Source organism: Capricornis sumatraensis, chromosome 4 (genome assembly GCF_032405125.1).
Source record: "Capricornis sumatraensis isolate serow.1 chromosome 4, serow.2, whole genome shotgun sequence".
NCBI classification, from domain to species: domain Eukaryota; kingdom Metazoa; phylum Chordata; class Mammalia; order Artiodactyla; family Bovidae; genus Capricornis; species Capricornis sumatraensis.
In genome coordinates this window covers 109,872,008-109,891,677 of record NC_091072.1, presented here as the reverse complement: position 1 = coordinate 109,891,677, position 19,670 = coordinate 109,872,008, and the positions used below count along the sequence as shown (strand labels likewise).

Genomic DNA, 19,670 nt, shown 5'->3' with positions numbered 1-19,670 from the left:
ATTAAGGTTTATGGATAATGTAAATATTCTCTTTGTGGACCTGCTAAATTCACTAATAAATATTAGTAATAATCTTCTGTAAATACAAAGATAGAAACACATCTGATAAGTCAAAATAGCACATGTGACCTTTTTTTCACCCTGACAGGCATATATACTTTAAACACCAAAGACTACTCCCAAGCATTTATGGAAAAAAAAAACCTTTTTGAAAATTATTTCAATTTAATCAGGATTGAAAGTATTTAAACTTTGACCCTTATAATCCTGAGTGAAGGGCTTTCCAGGTGTCAATAGTGGTAATAAACCCACCTGCCAATGCAAGAGTCACAGGTTCTATCCCTGGGTTGGGACGGTCCCCTGGCGTAGGAAATGGCAACCCTCTCCAGTATCCTTGCTTGGAAAATTCCAGGACAGAGGAAGCTGGTGGGCTACAGTCCATGCGGTCACAAAGAGTTGGGCATGACTGAGCATGAGCACACACACACACACACACATCCTAAGTAAAAGAAGTAACTTTAGTTTTAATATTGTACTTAATTGAAAATATACAGAAGGAAACAATATAAATAAACAAGAAAAGAATATGGAGAGTCTGATGTCCTGTGGTTTTCCTTAATAAGAACTCACTTTCAAGAGAGTATAATCTCCTCAACACTAAGCTTTCTACCAAGGATCTTAATAAGATTCCAAGAAAATTCACACTTAAACAATATGCCACTAAAACCAAAACAATGTGGGTATTACCAGCTATACAAAAGCTTGGTTTCTATCTGATGAGTCATTTCTAAAATGATGAAAGTTTTTCAAGTGCTTTTTATTCAAGCTGGAAAATATATAAAGGCAAGAATCATTTACAAAGCAGGAGACTGAGAAATTTCACTTCATTTTATACATCCTTGTTTGACTCTATGCAAACATCAAACTAAGGATGGCAAAAATGAATTTCTCTTCCTACATATTAATACTAACTTTTTCTTTGCTTTCTCAAGGCATTTCACTTTCAGCATCCAAGTCGATAAGAAATTTAGAAGATGACATGGTATTTAAAACGTTGAGGCTGGGGAAAGCCTTTCAGAAGGAAGATACCACAGAAAAATCAATTGTTGTCCCTTCCCTGGAGCAATATAAAAATGATGAGAGCAGTTTCATGAATGATGAAGAAAACAAAAATTCAAAGGTAAGTGTGTGACTTGTCCTTTATTTCAATGGAAATTTGAATGATCTTTATGAATCTTTTGAAAGTAAAGTTGATACTTTTATGAGCAGAAGCATGTAAAAACAAGTCACAGTATGCATTAGAACAATTAAGCAAATTTCATACATACCAGGTTGTTCTTCCATTCTGGGAAATATCTCTTACTCAAAAAGTTTTTATTCCCCGAAAATCTTGTATCTAAAGTATTTCTTAAAGAGTCAAAACAGTGCAGGGCATCTTTAAACTGATCAATAAGAATATTACACAATTATATTATAGTTCCATTTACAATAGAACAGTTAAAACACAAATCAACCTTTTCTTTACAGAATGCAGGTTCCAAACATAATTTCTTAAATCATGGCCTGCCACTGAATCTGGCTATAAAACCTTATCTTGCACTAAAAGGATCTGTAGCTTTTCCAGCTGAGAATGAAGTTCAAAATACTGAATCAACACAAGAAAAGAGAGAAATTGGGGATGAAGAAAACTCAGCTAAATTTCCTATAGGAAGGAGAGATTTTGACAGTGAGTAGTTTTTTTTAAAATTGAATTCTTATACCTTAATATCATAAAATAGAACTTTGAATTTAATGGAATTTGGGTCCAATCATAACAAAATCAAATAAGACCATGGTTCAACTTGTACTTGATATTAAGTGACTCCTGCAAAAGACGTGAAATTAAAAAGTATTTAATTAGTTATTATAATTGTAATTTACTCAGATTTAGCTATACCAAATCCATTCTTTTATTTCTAATCAACTTTGTGTGATACTAGTCCTTTAAACAATTTAACTTTTTTTTTTCCTTCAGTGCTCAGGTGTATGCTGGGAAGAGTCTATCGACCTTGTTGGCAAGTCTGATGCCTGTTGGTCCACATCATCGTTTAAAAAGAAAGCAAAATCATTTAATTGCCTCTCGGGAAAAAAGCCCTTAATGTTACTATAACTTGTATTATTTTAAATGTCTGTTTTAAAAGAAAGTGGTATTAAGTTATGCCTAAATGATTGCTTTACTTGTGCATTAAACTTTATGAATTTTCTGCATAATTATGACTTACTAGTATTTTTTTAAAACAATGCTTAACATGCTAACCATACGTACACTGCAGACCAAAATAATAAAGCACTATAACTTACACCTTCATTTCTTAAAAATTAAGTAGAATTTGGTAAATGGTTTTATATATATATAAATATATATATATATATATATACACACACAAACCTAAAGAACATAAAAGATAATTTCATAGTCTAAAAAACTGAGTCAACTTCGTCTGGCCAGTAATCAATTTGTCCTTGGTGGTACATCTATTGGTTTTTGCAACTCTGAGTAGTTTGCCATCCAATTTATTCTGCAAATCTTTTGATGTCTTAGGTATCTTAACAATTTTGTATTGAAGTGGTTCATTTCCATTATCACAGAGAATATTTTCATCATCCAAATCCACCTGTCTCCTTTTTGAGCTTGTATTTCCTGTCAGATTACTTGATTTTCTTGCTACTTTTTCTTTTTCATTTCTGCCCAGATGAACATTTCCAGAACTTGTTCCAATTGTTGGTCTTCCAACAGAAGAATTTACACCTTCTGTTATGCAAGATGAAAAGAGGAAAGAAATTATATAATACTTGAAATTATTATACATGAGATTTTATAAACTTTTAAAATAGACATAGAATATTTTAAAATTTATGATTTACAATCAAATAATGCTATAAATTACATTACTAACAGATACAGCAATATTACTATCACATTTCATTTTACCATATCACTTTTCATCCCTACAAACAATAAATTTGCTTTGTTTGAATGCACAACACAATCCTTAAATGCTACTACAAGTTATTTCTTAAATACATTTAGCTAAGTCAAACTAAGTCCTAATTCTATACACCAATTTGTACTTAGATATAACTTTTAAAATAAACTCGTCTTTAAAAATATAAACTTTTACATTACAAAAAAAAAATCTAGTTTTACTTAAGTTAAAACCAATCAGTACACTAGAATTAAATTGTTATTAAATTGTTCAATTAGGTCAATTACCAGAAAGGTCATTTTCCATGTGAAGAACACACAAAGGCTTTGATGTTGAATTAACATTATTCCATTTATCCTTGCTTATCATGCAGTCATCTTTATAAGTACAGGCAAACTGAGATCTAATTAAGGTTTGCTTCGTCTGGTAACAAGAAGAAAGAAGAAGAAAATATGCAATTTTCCCTTTATTTTGACTTACTTTTTCATCTATATAGAAATATACACTGTAGTAATTGAGGTACCATAAAAATTTCCCTTAAAAATTTCATTATCTATTGGGAACGTTTAATCCTTAATATTCCATAGTTTGCAAACTCATTCACTGCTACAATTAGCTTTTTTTCCCAGTAATATCAGTTTTGTGTATGTTTTTGATAATTTTTGTAAAAGCTTACCAAATCAATTATAAACTCTACAAAGGCCTTTGTTACACATTCCTATGTCCGAGTTGCCTTAGAAAGTGGGTTTTACTATAAGTTTAATAATGATATACATAATCCTAGAAAAATAGAAGCTTTTAATCTTAAAATACAAAGCAAACTCTTTTAGGAAAAAAATGAAATTAGAGAAACTAAGGAAGGGAGAGATACTAGGATGAAATAGAGAAATAGGAGAAGGTAAAAGAAGCAAAAATAGGCAACTAACAAAGAAACAAGATAAAACAGTACTGAATGAAAGGCTTTATTTCTTAATTAAAAACTTGAATATTTAGAAAATTAAGAAATAAGATGGGCTTCTCTGGTGGCTCAGTAGTAAAGAATCTGCCTGCAATGCAGGAGACATGGAATCGATCCCTGGGTTGGGAAGATCCCATGGAGAAGGAAATGGCTGCCCACTCCAGTATTCTGTCCTGGGAAACGCCATGGACAAAGAAGCCTGCAGGCTACAGTCCATAGGATTGCAAAACAGTCAGACAGGACTTAGTGATTAAACAACAAACAACAAGATTTGACCAAGTGATTTAATAGTTGAGTATTCAAAGTATACTCCTGTAATTATCTTAAAACATGAGAAATAGGAGAAAATTAGAAGGCTAAATTTAATTCTTAAGCACTGAAAAGGATGTGAAGAAAACACTTTTGGAAATGCATTCTGTAAACATAAAACCAGTGGCTCTTTTAAGAACAGGAATTAATTTCAAAACAAAGTAATCCACACAGATAATGTAAATTTCAACAATTGCAGCTGCTGTATAATGCCATTTAGTTATTATAATAGTGAGATTTCTCCAAATAATTAGAAATCATCTCAAATCCTTTTCAGAAATAGACAAGTTTAAATTTCAAATACATGATTAAATAAAGAGGACTTCAACAATTCAAAAATTAATACTTCAAAGTATAACTACATCATGCTGAACAAAGCTCACAGAGCATATATTGATACATTTCACGAAGTCTAAAACAGCAAGATTTTATATTATATATTCAGTAATTATATATTGTGTTTTATATTCAGAGAGATAACTGCATTAACCCTCTCAGATGTTTGTAGAGATAATGGCAGTGAAACCCACTGACTATAATTTAGAAGAAATTAGAATAGTCCCCAGTCCAGCTGCTTCATAAAAGCAAGTTTTCTCAGGATGACAAATTTTATATCTTTTTGAGTAATGGTATTTATGAGAGCCTCTAACTCCCAGAACACTAAAAATCATGTTTAATTTGCTTGAAGATTCAGACAATTAGAATTTGTCTTCCATTTAAGCACAAAAATACACAAAACTGAAAAAATGTGAAAATGTAAAAGATCAAAAACTATTTTTTTAAAAAGTGAAATACAGTAGGCTTTGACAATGGATGGAGCTATAGCCCAAGATCTTCATGAATCCACAAAAATGCAACTATTATTAAATAGGTTCTACCATGAGATGCCCTAAAATACAATTGAAGGCTTTAACTAGGGATTTAACTTTAATCCCTTTCTGGATTGTATTAATTTCATAAGTAGAGAATTAAAATCATTAATAAAGCTATTAACATAGCTAATGAAATAAATTTTATATTACATTACTGTAGCAAATTATCCAAAAACTTTTACTTCCAATACTAACTGTTAATATATTTTTACACAATGTTTCTTTCATTTCACCAAGGTGACGGCCTATATAGAAAATTATAAATTTACTGCTTGCAAAGAGTTATAAAGAGTATAGTAAGACCATGAAAGCAAACAGATGCTAAGTGACTGGCAAGCAGCACTCCCATAACACCCAAACAGTGATGGCACCTACAGGTGGCTTGAGGGACTTCAACCTCCCACCAAAATACCTTCATTAGTACCACTTATGTGTGCGTGCTTAGTCACTCAGAAGTGTCCGATTCTTTGTGACCCCATGGACTGTAGCCCTCCAGGCTCTTCTGTTTATGAGATTCTCCAGGCAAGAATACTGGAGTGGGTAGCCATTCCCTTCTCCAGGAGATCTTCCTGACCCAGAGATCAAATCCAAGTATCCTGCAGGCAAACCCAAAATCTGGAGACAGATTCTTTACCTTCTGAGCCACCCGGGAAGCCCTAGTAACACTCATAAAACACTCTACATAAAAAGACAATAATTATATTATTGAACACAGACAACTGACATTGTCTCAATCTTATACCTCATATGAATAAAAATTTCTTTAGAAAGTTATTTGTACTAATTTTAAACTTGAGTGAGTGAGTGAAGTTGCTCAGTTGTGTCCGACTCTTCATGACCCCATGGGCTGTAGCCCACCAGGCTCCTCCCCCATGGGATTCTCCAAGCAAGAGTACTGGAGTGGGCTGCCATTTCCTTCTCCAGGGGATCTTCCCAACTCAGGGATTGAACCCGGGTCTCCTGCATTCCAGGCAGACGCTTTAACCTCTGAGCCACCAGGGAACTGACATCTGAGTAAAAACCTCTCTTTGCTATATAAATACAGTTGTAAAATAAGTTCAATAGCCCTCTTGACAGCTAGATTTCTTCTCTTCAGGCCCCCAATAGAAATTCTCTAATCCTCAGCCAGAGTAGGCCAGTTTCAGGAAACTAGAGTTATAAGGCAATGGATTCTTAAAATACTGATAACAAGTTGATATGAGAAAGGAAATTAGTTAGCCACTATATTTACCATGAAAAACATTATTTATAAACATAACAAAATACAAGAGAGAACCATAATGGTGCTATGGTAATACTGCAACATTTATATCCAAAACTGAAAGTAGTTATATTGAGGATATTTTTTTTTTTGGTAAGAGATTCTATGTGAGTTTTTTCTCTGCCCTGTACAAATATCTTTTTAAACCAATTATCACTTATTAAGTTCCAACTATGTAACAGGAACACAGAATACTAGACTACTAGGATGGCTTCTATAATCACAAAGACACTCTACTTATAAAATTGGATAATAGAATCAAGACTGAAAAGATCTCAGAAGGCTAGAACAATAAGTAGAAAATAACAAAATGAAAATGAATGAGGATAAACAAAGTCCTATATTTAAGTTCAAAATACCAATTACAGATGTACAGGATGAGAATCTGACTTTAAAACATATGAAAAAGATTTACAGATTTTAATTGGTCATGAACTTGACTGGAGCCAACATTGTGATATCAAACTAAGAAATGCACATAAAAAGACAAGATGATATGATGCCAAAGGCATCAGATTTGCCATCAAAGGACCTGGCTTCTTATACTGGTCCTATTACTTACTAACTAGATGACCTTGGGTAAACCTCAAAATCTCTCTTATCCATACATAAATGGGAATATTTGCCTCATCGAGTTGTCAAGATTAAGTGAAGTGAAAAATATGAAAGAGTTATATATAACTCTAAAGATATATGCAGATACTCTATAGTTACTATGTAGTAACACATAAAGAGAATATTCCTATAGAGTAGGAAATCCGTTGAATTAGGTTTCTCAGGACACAGTCAACTCGAAAATGATTCTAGGAATGTAGTTCAAACAGTGAACTTACAGTCAGCTTCTTCATTTTAGTTATTAAAACAATACAAGCTATACTGACTTGTATTTATAACTTAAAAGAGATTGCTTTTCCTTTGTTCATAAAAGTTGAATTTTTCTGCACCAGATTAGTGGCTACATAGAACTGAGATTACTTCCTGTTGCAAATTTTCCAAATCTCTCTGTGTATTTGATTTGGAATCACAAATAAGCAAAACAATTCCCTTCTGAAAGTGCTTTTGAAGTACTAAACAACTAAGAATAATGTTCAGATTCATACATGGCTGTTAAAATCATTTTATGTTCAAGTCACATGAGAGAAAAGGATTCAAAGTTTTCCTTTGTAGAGTGATTTCCCCCCTTTGGAAAGATTTCTATCCACAGTAAAATTGCAATGAACTTCAAACCTGCCAAGAATTGGAAAAGTCCTTTTGCCACAACTTTTTTTAAAACTGAAATTATTAGTAGGTTCCCAGTTTAAGGAAAATAGTACTTCACAAAGGAAAGCCTGACTCCAGTTAAATTAAGACTAATGAGCCAGAATATTAAAACATCATAGAAACTTCCAGTTACCTGTATTAATAAGGGAATGAAATTTCTAAGCCCCCACTATACTGATATATTTTATTAACAAGTTTGGAAATTACTCAACATACCTATTTGACATATAACTACTCAGAATTTATCTTTTCACTCTTACAATACCACATTTTCCAAAGAAAAGAGATCTGCTATGATTTTTTTAATAATTTTCTTTATTTATTTTTGATTGTGCTGGGTGTTTGTTGCTGCAGGCTTGTCTCTAGTTGTGGTGATTGGGGCTACTCTCTAGTAGCAATGAGAGGGCTTCTCATTGCAGTGGCTTCTCTTGGTGAGGAGGACAGGCTCTATAGGGCTCCTGGGCTCTCAAGCACAGGCTTAATAGTTGTGGCACATGGACTTAGCTGCTCCATGGCATGTGGGATTCTCCCAGATAAGGGATCACACCTGTGTCTCCTGCACTGGCAGGTGGATGCTTTACCACTGAGCTACCAGGAAAGCCTGAGATTTGCTGTCCTTAGTGAAATATGAACTTGTGAGTATATCAAATGATCCATTTCTTCATCAGTAAAATTTCATTTAACTTTGCTAAATAACGGAAAGATAATATTATGACCTAGGTAATAGCATGATATTTTTATGACTCCTTATTATAATTACTATGCCTTTATTTACTCTTTAGAAACAGCACAAACTTTGAAGTTGTTATTGTTCAGTCACCAAGTCTTATCCAACTCTGCAACCCCATGGACTGCAGCACGCCAGGCTTCCCTGTCCCTCACTATCTCCAGGAGTTTGCCCAAGTTCACGTCTATTGAACCGGTAATGCCATCCAACCATCTCACCCTCTATTGCTCTCTTCTCCTTCTGCCCTCAATCTTTCCCAGCATCAGGGTCTTTTCCAATGAGTCGGCTCTTAGCATCAGGTGGCCAAAGTATTGAAGCTTCAGCATCAGTCCTTCCAGTGAGTATTCAAGGTTGATTTCCTTTAAGATTGACTTGTTTGATTTCCTTGCTGTCCAAAGGACTCTCAAGTCTTTTCCAGCACCACAGTTCAAAAGCATCAATTCTTTAGCACTCTGCCTTCTTTATGGTCCAGTTCTCACATCCATACATGACTACTAGAAGTCTTACATCTAAACACAATCCTTACTCTGATACTTACTAGGTATATGGACTGGAAAATAATGCCTTTTAGACTTCAGCAAGGATTAATTGGAAGGAGGTATATAAAATATCTAGTATAACACTTAGAAGGTATGCAATAAATCCCACCCTCATTCTGTCAGTCAAAATGAGTTCAAATTTTAGTTCAAACTAATATAAACATTCCATATCCATTCTAATGAAAAATACTCTTCAGTCACCTTCTTAAAGAGACTTGTACTGATCATTCTCTTTAAAACCAAAACACACACAAAGAATATACTCTCCTTATAACCCTTCCCAGCTTTATTTCCCTCCATAGCACTGATAACCATCTAATACATTGATACAATATAATTATTTTATTTATTTTCTCCCTCTCCCAACTAAAAGGTAAGCTCCATGAACAAAACCTTAGTTTGCCAACCGATAGTGTCCTCTGGTCCTCTTACGGTGCTCTTCATTCCCACAGGGTGAGGAGTAAGAGACTATGACCTCTCTTTTTAGATCCTGTTCCAAGTATCTAAGGGCCCCAGAATTCCTTGCTCAAACTGCCAAGGTGCTGGGCCAGCACTGGCCTCTTCCTCTTGCAAGGGCTTACTGCTTATGACACGGGTATTGGGGAATGGGATGTATATGTTTCTGGGTGGCGGGTCTCTAAGAGCAAGGAACAGAACCAGGATTAAAGGAATTTTAGGGGCAGACCAGAACCCACTCCAGTGTTCTTGCCTGGAGAATCCCAGGGACGGGGAAGCCTGCTGGGGTGCTGTCTATGGGGTCGCACAGAGTTGGACACAACTGAAGTGACTAAGCAGCAGCAACAGGGGCAGACCAGAGGTTTCCATTTATATTCTTGCACCCCAGTCCCGTAAATACTGGGGGAAGACTTGTCCATCAGGGCAGGGCAGGGAGTGTGTGTGTTTGCAGATGTATTTCCAATGCTTAGGACAGAGCCTGGTACTCAGCAGGCATTTAATACATGTTTGTTGAGTGAATTAAGTAAAATTATAACAGATTCTAACAGGTGTATGTGAGCAGAAGGTATGAGGTAACAGAAACCAAGAGGAAGCAAAAGCTTGGAGGTAGAAAAAAAAATGTACAGAGAGTAAAGAAACCACAGGGTATAGAAATGAGAGAAGTAGATTGGTAAAGAACAGCTAAATTACCCTAAGGACAAAAGCTCTGAAATAGAAAAACGGGTACAGAGTAAACTCTACTCTGTTCAGTATAGTAAGAAAACCATCTGGTACAGAAACAAGAGAGAGATATACATGCACAGAAGAGCTATATCACATTCAAGTGGAGAGAACCATGCAGCTAAAGTCCTTAAGCCCCACTGTATCCACCATTCCTTTCAAGTTTTTAAATATTCTGCCTTTCTTAGGTTCTCATGTACATATCCTTAAAATAAGCCCTACAAAAAATAACTGTTCCTTAAAATCACAAAAGCCACACCTTCCTTAATCTTGCCCCACATTATTTATTCACTCTTTTTGTATACTACTGAAAGCACAGTTTCTTTAAACTAGAAAAGAAATCTAATAGTTTCATCGGGTTGCTTGCTCAGCCTGAAATGCTCTCCTCCATCCTCTCTTCCTATTTAGATCCTATTTATTCTAGTCTCTCATGGTCAGAGCACCATTTCTTAGTCTTATAAAGGGTTTCTAGTTATTGCATTTGTGTGTATCTTTAATCTACTAAAACTGCAACTATTTAATACGCTGGAGAAAATTAATTAAAATTCAGTTCAGTTCAGTTCAGTCGCTCAGTTGTGCCTGACTCTTTGTGACCCCATGAATCGCAGCACGCCAGGAGGCCTCCCTGTCCATCACCAACTCCCGGAGTTCACTCAAACTCATGTCCATCGAGTCGGTGATGCCATCCAGCCATCTCATCCTCTGTCGTCCCCTTCTCCTTCTGCCCCGAATCCCTCCCAGCATCAGAGACTTTTCCAATGAGTCAACTCTTCTCATGAGGTGGCCAAAGTACTGGAGTTTCAGCTTTAGCATCATTCCTTCCAAAGAAATCCCAGGGCTGATCTCCTTTAGAATGGACTGGTTGGATCTCCTTGCAGTCCAAGGGACTCTCAAGAGTCTTCTCCAACACCACAGGTCAAAAGCATAAATTCGCTGGTGCTCAGCTTTCTTCACAGTCCAACTCTCACATCCATACATGACCACTGGAAAAACCATAGCCTTGACTAGATGGACTTTTGTTGGCAAAGTAATGTCTCTGCTTTAGAACATGCTATCTAGGTTGGTCATAACTTTCCTTTCAAGGAGCAAGCGTCTTTTAATTTCATGGCTGCAATCACCATCTGCAGTGATTTTGGAGCCCCCCAAAATAAAGTCTGACACTGTTTCCCCATCTGTTTCCCATGAAGTGATGGGACCAGATGCCATGATCTTCATTTTCTGAATGTTGAGCTTTAAGCCAACTTTTTCACTCTCCTCTTTCACTTTCATCAAGAGGCTTTTTAGTTCCTCTTCACTTTCTGCCATAAGGGTGGTGTCATCTGCATATCTGAGGTTATTTGATATTTCTCCCAGCAATCTTGATTCCAGCTTGTGCTTCTTCCAGCCCAGTGTTTCTCCTGATGTACTCTGCATATAAGTTAAATAAGCAGGGTGACTATATACAGCCTTGACGTATTCCTTTTCCGATTTGGAACCAGTCTGTTGTTCCATGTCCAGTTCTAACTGTTGCTTCCTGACTTGCATATAGGTTTCTCAAGAGGCAGGAATTTTCCACAGTTTATTGTGATCCACACAGTCAAAGGCTTTAGCATATTCAATAAAGCAGAACTAGATGTTTTTCTGGAACTCTCTAGCTTTTTCCATGATCCAGCAGATGTTGGCAATTTGATCTCTGGTTCCTCTGCCTTTTCTAAAACCAGCTTGAACATCTGAAAGTTCACGGTTCATGTATTGCTGAAGCTTGGCTTGGAGAATTTTGAACATTACTTTACTAGCGTGTGAGATAAGTGTACCTGTGCAGTAGTTTGAGCATTCTTTGGCATTGCCTTTCTTTGGGATTGGAATGAAAACTGACCTTTTCCAGTCCTGTGGCCACTGCTGAGTTTTCTGAATTTCCTGGCATATTGAGTGCAGCACTTTCACAGCATCATCTTCCAGGATTTGAAATAGCTCAACTGGAATTCCATCACTTCCACTAGCTTTGTTCGTAGTGATGCTTTCTAAGGCCCACTTGACTTCACATCCCAGGATGTCTGGCTCTAGATGAGTGATCACACCATCGTGATTATCTTGGTCGTGAAGATCTTTTTTATACATTTCTTCTGTGTATTCTTGCCACCTCTTCTTAATTATACAGTATTAAAAATGGAGTTCCTCAGTAGCAGTAGCACATTTCAAGTGCTCATGAGACATGTGGCTAACACCCACAATATTGGACAGCAAAAACTACAGAACATTCCCACAGAGAGTTCTGTTGAACACTACTATGTAACAAAGCTTTACAATCTATTTCCCATGGTACATACATGAAGGGCAGATGGATTTTCAAAAGACTCAGGGACATTTTTTAGTTTTCTGGGTCCATAATATTGGAACCAAGACGTAGCTTTACATTATTAAAGGAAACCATGCATCTGTTCCTCCCATCTTTAACTACTACCTGATGTGAAAGGGCCAGTTAAGCTTCAGAAAACATTATAATCGTATATCTTCAAATACTATCTCAATCCTATTTTCTCCTCTCATTCTGGGGATCCAATTAGGCATATGTTATGCATATTCTGTGTTCTTATCTTCTCTTTTGTTTTTGCATTCCTTATTCTCTCCTTGCTTTAGTTTGTATATTATTCTAATGACCTATGTTCATGTCTACTTGTACTACCTAATGCTATGTCTAGTTTACTATTAAATTTACCTAATTATTAATTTTAGATAATGTTTTTGCAGTTCTGGAAATTCTATTTGGTTTTGATTTTAAATGTTTGGTTCTCAGGAGTTTCAGGTGGTCTAGGAATTAGGATTTGGCGTTTTAACTGCCATGGCCTGAGTTCAAATCCTGGTCAGGGAACTGAGATCCCACAGGCCGCATGGAATAGTCAAAAAAAAAAAAAGATTCTCTGTTGGAATTTCCCAATTTTACATCCAATTTGCCCTTCTATCCCTTTAATTACTTTTAAGTGTTGAAGGACTCTGTCTTTCAAAGGTTGTTAAACATCGTGTTCTTTGGTCTCCCAATCCACTTCATTTCCAAATGCGGGAAATATCTTGAGAAGCAACAACCATGTGTTTGAGGCAGGTCCCACTCCTCAAGTGGAGCCGTGTCTTCTGAGCAACTGCAAGACTGCAGGTGATTTTAGTCTACTTGACTGAGACTCCTTAACTTCCTACTCAGCTCTAAAATTCAGCATAGGTATCCTAGGTAAAAATAAGTGTGCATCCAGTGTTTCCAAATTTTTGCCAGCCCCTCAAGACACCAAAATATTTATTAGTTCCTCTTTGCTTCACTTAAGTTCCTTTATATGGGGCCAAGAGCAATCCCTGGCTCATACCCCAAAGTGGAAAAATAATCCCAGAGAAGAAAACTCTGATAATAGACTGTTCACCTCAGAACTTTAGCCTCTCCAGATTTTTTGTTTATTTAAACTGCTTTGCTTACACAGCTTTCCTATGTCTTTCAAATATATTTTCCCCAACTTGTCTGCCTTTTATTTTGTTACTGCAACAGAAATGGTATTTTGCGATGATCTACTATATCCTAGTTAGAAACAGAAGCCTCCAAATCTGAGTGATTTCTTGATTCTATTCCCTCCTTGAGGGCATTTTACTTTCTCTTCAATAACATTTTGAAGGCTGCATATTTTCTGTTATCCCCCATTTTTCTGTAGCCTGAAGAATGATGGAGGTAGAAGTAATGCTCAACAGAGGAGACAGATCATCTGAAAAAATGTCTGGGTTGGTTCTGTACTTTCTTCTAAGAATTTATTATGTATCATATGTACTAGAAAAAGTCCCTCTACTTAGAGTCTGTATTTCATTCAAATGGAAGGTGATCACTTGGATAATTGCCACAATTCAGTATGTAGCACTAGAGCCTCCAAAGAGTCAATGTGTGAACTCCAGAGTTCATTTTCCACATTACTATGCAGTTGCCACTTCTATTATTTCTCTAAAAAGGAAAAACCAAGAACAAAAAAACACCACACACTTAGCTGGCTTCTCAGTTTTGGAAATATTTCAGTAATAATTCTCAGGACTTTGTCAACTCACTAGCACACTATATGGACACTGGAGCTAGATTAAGCTGCTAAATCATGTTGTGCCTTTTCCCTCTGAAATCAGTTTCCTTGCTTAGCTATCATTTTTGAACTTTATAGTATCCATTTACATTATTTTCTGTTGTTTGCTTTTGGTTAATATTTTTACTAGGTTTTGCTATTCTGTAATCATTTTAAGTATTGACGAGGGAAATTCTATGACTTGAACTCAATCCACCATTTTAATTTGGATATACTCAGTTTTCAAGTATCCTAAAGGTTAAACACGGAGTCTAATTTTCTAATGCCATGAGCATTCTATTGCCTGGCTGCTTATAACGGTACTAGAGTTAGATCCAGCCTATTTTTCACACTACCTATGCTAGTTTTTACTGTCCCAACTATGCCAAGCTTTAAGGATCCAGTGTTTTTCTGATCTGTTGACTTAAGCTATTTAGTTAACACTCATAATTATTCTGACATACATATAATATGAAGGAAAATACTAGACTCAGAATAAGGAAAAGAGATGTATAGACAACTTTTCAGTTGCATCTGATAAGCAAAATACTGCTAAATCAAGCTGGAAGGAACAAAACTAATTAATTTACAAGAATCTAAGAAGGTAAATCTCTCTAAAATATACTGTAATAAAAAAGTATGAAGGTACTTGTATAAACCACTTGGAAACTGGCAGTAAGAATGGAGAGAAAGCATTCCCTAACAGTTCCTACCAGAACCAGGAAGAGCCTTCTAATTTTCCTTCACGGGGGATTTTATTTGACCATCATAGACAATTTTTCAAATAAGGTACAGTAGGAAATAAAACTTGAGCACTTAAAATGAGTTAATGAACACTTTCCAAAGTGGTTTCATAGGATTTTGTGATCAAGAGTGCCCACTTCTATTTATGAGGAAATGAAAATCCAAGAAAAGTTAATTTGCCCCAAATAGTAATGACATGGATATTTCACAATCAAGTATGATTTACATCAAAATTCTAAGTTCTTTAATATTATCTACTGTTGTCTTTCCAAGACAGTATTTCAAGCATAGATCATATATTCTTCCCATGACTAAAAGAACTAAATACCAAAAGAGAAAAAGTAACAGGATAATAAAGTAATAAAAGTTGTTAAACTGCTTTTCCATAGTTACTCAGTAGTAAATATTAGCAGCATTTTTTTGTTATTCCAGCAAGTATTCAACCTGGCCATGGTTCAGCTATATACCTGGCTAAACCAATTATTTTCACACTTTGCTTTCATGAAGAGTACTGTACTATAAAATATAACCATAAACATCAATTCCATCCTTTCTCTATTGCCATTTAGTTTCAGAGCTACGTAGACTAAGCCCACTATTAAGTAACAAAAGCAATGTAATTACAGTCTCATTAGTACTTATCCATAGCTTCCCACAATGGCATAAAATATGTCCAGGTAGTTATGATATCTTGGATAAGGTGCTTTCTCAAGGATTTTGATTTCCTCATCTATAAATAAGACTGGATCAGATAAGCTGTTTTCTACTTCCCAAACTTTACAAATTGGTTAATAAATTTTATAGCAATTAGTTGACTCATCAATTTCTAAAAAGACCTTCTCTTTCTTCAGATAGATCGTCTCATTTTGATGTACTTAGTTTAACAAAATACCCCAATGATCTTTAAATGAAAATATTAAAGTTTGTCATTATCCATAGAAGGGAAAAATGAAAGAATTTGTTACATTTCTGTTTCTAATCAACTCCAAAGGAGAGATTGTTTTTCAAAAATCTTATGCCTTGGCTATAAGTACTTGGGTTAACAAAGAATTGGAAAAGTTTTTCCAAAGAAAAATTATGCAAAACTCAATGATGTATTCCATAGATGTTAATTACTAATAGCTACTAATAATCAATAGAAAGATCAGGCTTATTAATCTAAATAAACTAAATAGATTTGCAGTATGTAGATGAAACAGATAACTATAAGTTTTACTAACTAGGACTAACTTGCCAAATATGAATATAAAGAACAAATTAGAGTTCTCAAGTTTTATTAAGAGATGAATAATTATTTGATAATTTAAGGATAATTGTAAATTTTACGTGAAAATTTTGTTAAGTGAATGAATTCCCAACCATAGAACAGTGTCTGGCATATAGCAGATACTCAATAAATATATATATTAAATGAATAAGTAAGTTAAAAATAAGCTTCTTTTTGAGAAAAAGATTAAGAAAAATTTAAATGCCTAAAAACATGTTATTAACTACATATAGGTGCAACGTTTCATATGTGAACAGGGATGCTAAATGAAAATATAAAGAATAGCTTTAGTGAATGAACAATGTGAAATGTTCTCCTTGTCTCAATCTACAATCCATTACATTCTGCATTATGTCTTCAGACAGGAACAAAACTGAAACTACACAGACTCTCAAGACTCAGTGTAAGATACCAGAAATGTAAATGAGAAAACCATGTTCTCTTTAATTTCCCCTTCATTCACTGAACAGATATTTATTGACCACTTACGATATCAGGTACTTATTCCTTTCCTCCTTTTAGGTCCAGGGTATTGAATACATCAGAGACAGATTAGCCAGGATTGTATTAAAAGGAAAGTTTCTGTATATCAACTGTCATAATGTATTTTCCGTTTAATCCCTATAGTTCCATGTATAATGTATATTTATAATATCCAGCTCAGCTTTATATATTTATTTCTTCTAAAAGCAAAACAAATTTTTATCATTTTCATGATAGTATATTAAATTGTACCTTGATTTTTTTCTCTTCCATTGACTTATGGATGCGTTCTCTTAAGGGTTTCATCGATGAATTATCCACTTGTGTGGGAGATCTACGTCCAAAAAAAGTAAAAATTTACAAACCAAAGTAGCTTTTAAATTTGTTTTCACCTCTCCTCGACCTTACAGTTAGAGAATAAAAGTTTATTCTGAACCTAGTGGTTTACAGTATTATATAAAAGTGTTCATATTCCTATTCTCAGAGTTCTAAATACTAATAATTTGCTTAATTAATTAGTTCAGTAACTAAACACTTGAGCTTCTACTATATGTAAGGCACTGTATAAGATGTTGTGAAGAACAGAAAGTTCACTCATTCACTGACTCTGAATTCAGGAATCTTGATATAAGTGAAATAAGATAAACACATAACTAAAATTCAAAGTAAAAAAGGACAGATGTCATAGCAGGGAAATTCAAAAGAGAAAAACATAGTTTAGAAATAGGAGGGTCAGGGAAGACACAATAGAGAAGTAGACACTGGCACTTTGGAGCCAGTCAAACCTGGACTCCTCAATAAATCCATTTTTAGCTTAATAGAGCCAGAGTCATAACCCCTTAGTCAAAAGACCATTATATAAGAATAAAGGAGAATCTATTATAAGAAAGACTAGTTTATAACACTACATTGACTTACATTCATATACACTGTCCTTAATTTTAACATTTCAATGCAGACCATTATTTCCTAGTGGCTCAGATGGCAAAGAATCTGCCTGCAATGCAGGAGACCTGGGTTTGTTCCCTGGGTCTGGAAGATCCTCTGGAGAAGGGAATGGCAACCCACTTCAGTATTCTGGCCTGGAGAATTCCATGGACAGAGGAGCCTGGTGGGCTACAGTCCATGGGGTCGTAAAGAGTCGGACGCACCTGAGTGACTAACACACACACACACACCATGGACTGGTACTTGTCTGCACAATGACAACTGAAAATGCTAAGGTAACTATAAACATGTGTTTGGGCACATGACTGAGTAAAGAAAAGTATCTCTTTAAAATGGATATGGGGATTAATTTTGTTTAGAAAATCCTATAAACACAAAATAACTTTTTCTTAGAAAATTACATAATTCAATCTAAGAGAAAACTTAAACCATTAATATTTCTACCTAAAAGCAAGCTTTGTTAAACAGAAGTAAATTAACAGGAGGGGGAAAAAAAACAAGGTTCATCTTCTTTATACTGTTCTCTGGGATTCCAACCCAGGGTATGAGTAAATCACTGATAAAATAAACTTTTATTGTAAAGGAATTAGAAGACAACATTGAATGATAGAGAATCATGAAGTTAGTCTTTCAAGAGAAAAGACAGTGAAGCACAGGAGAAAGAGCATAAAGCAATCATGGATGGATCTGAACAATTTTAGATGAAAGTCAGATTTCTAAAAGGTAGTTCAAGCAGAAAATAGAAAAGATCAAACAGGTTAATTTTGTAAAAATCCTTCACAATGTACTAAATACAATTTTAAATGGTTGTTCTAAAATTTTAAATGTTTCTCTAAATAAATATTCATTAATTAAAATATCACCAACTTACTCAATGTTTTGACTAAATTGTTAAAACTGGAGAGTATCATAATGTCTTGTACAGAATACCAAAGGTAATTTAGTATTTTCTTTCTAATGTGAGGAAGAACAAGTAACTGTCAATTCCAGGGCAAGTCTGGAGTATAGCAACTCTCCTATTCCCAGGCAAAAGAGCACAATCCTTGGAGCAGAGACCTCAGGTTCTGGAGAAGTACACCTCTGCCACTTGCTAACTTAGACAAATTGCTTACCATCTTTCTCAAATCTAATTCTTTACTTATAAAGTGGGGACACTACTAAAAGAGACTCTTGTGAAGGCTGAAACAAGTGAAGCATTCAGCAATGTTTTCGACACAAGTGTCTTAGCAAACAAATATTTCCAAAACAAAAAACAAGAACGAAGAAACAAAAATTACTGGTCATAATCTCACAAAATACCATTTTATATATGACTTCCTCACATTCAAATGTTCCATCTCCCTTTAACTAACTTTTGTTTTTTCTCTTCACACTTTTTCTGTAGTTCCCAAGTTTCCTACCATAACATATACTTCTTTTATAACCAATGAGGTGCTTTTTCAAAAATTTTCTTTATAGACCTAACATTCACATACATATAACTTCCACATTACTTACCGAAAAAGTGTAAGAACAGAAGTTCCATTAGGATGAATTGTGTTTTCATCGTCATACAAAAGCTCTGCTTTGTTTTTGGTAGGAGCACTGGCTGCTTCTTCATCCAAAAGAACTAGTAAAGCTTTCACAGTATCTCTGCCACAGTATGCAGTGCCATGGTTTATGGTATGAGATTTTGGCTAGAACAAGAAATAATTTCAAGTAAATGTAATAATCACTCCAGCTGGGTCAATCAACCATTCTTTTCCATTTCATGTGCTATTGTTATCCCTCCTCTTCTATTAAGCTATAAAAAATCAGCCACGAGAAGTGGCTTTAAGGCTTGTGAATATTTCTCCCTCGAGCCATATTAAAATCTACCTTATGAGCTTCCAGAAGCACCAAAAAATATAGAAAATAATATTACCAAATGAAGACATTAGATTTTGGACAAAATAACACTAAGCTTTACGTCAAAAAGTTTTAACTACAATTTATGTGACCGAGCAAAGTAATGTCCAAAATCTTTCAAGCTATGCTTCACAATATGTGAACCGAGAACTTTCAGATGCACAAGCTGGATTTAGAAAAGGCAGAGTAACCAGAGATCAAATTGCCAACATCTGCTG

General features: G+C 34.9%; 2 protein-coding genes across 25 annotated transcripts in view; one reads left to right on the top strand and one right to left on the bottom strand.

The window, feature by feature from the left end:
• Window positions 1-931: 931 nt before the first annotated feature.
• On the top strand, window positions 932-2,064 carry PMCH (pro-melanin concentrating hormone). Its single transcript, XM_068969666.1, has 3 exons — window positions 932-1,180; window positions 1,528-1,726; window positions 2,015-2,064. Exons 1-3 carry the CDS (start codon window positions 932-934, stop codon window positions 2,062-2,064), a joined length of 498 nt encoding a protein of 165 aa, XP_068825767.1.
• Window positions 2,065-2,450: 386 nt separating this feature from the next.
• Window positions 2,451-19,670, bottom strand: part of PARPBP (PARP1 binding protein) — a 56,961-nt gene continuing 39,741 nt past the window's right edge. For 8 of the 24 annotated variants that reach the window (XM_068972243.1, XM_068972246.1, XM_068972245.1 and 5 more), the window contains 4 exons: window positions 19,063-19,241; window positions 16,870-16,951; window positions 3,254-3,389; window positions 2,451-2,791 (listed from right to left, as the gene is read on the bottom strand). In XM_068972243.1, coding sequence (XP_068828344.1) covers window positions 2,451-2,791; window positions 3,254-3,389; window positions 16,870-16,951; window positions 19,063-19,241 — 738 coding nt within the window. Of the gene's footprint in view, window positions 2,792-3,253; window positions 3,390-16,869; window positions 16,956-19,060; window positions 19,242-19,670 lie in introns of all 24 variants that reach the window. The other 16 variants (XM_068972262.1, XM_068972263.1, XM_068972264.1 and 13 more) reach the window with 5 other exon arrangements.

Bases quoted from the DNA above. Each gene is read 5' to 3' on its own strand.
- PMCH (XM_068969666.1), top strand. From the start codon at position 932: ATGGCAAAAATGAATTTCTCTTCCTACATATTAATACTAACTTTTTCT. The intron at 1,181-1,527 runs GTAAGTGTGTGA...TTTTCTTTACAG, and splicing joins AAGAAAACAAAAATTCAAAG to AATGCAGGTTCCAAACATAA. The intron at 1,727-2,014 runs GTGAGTAGTTTT...TTTTTCCTTCAG, and splicing joins AGGAAGGAGAGATTTTGACA to TGCTCAGGTGTATGCTGGGA.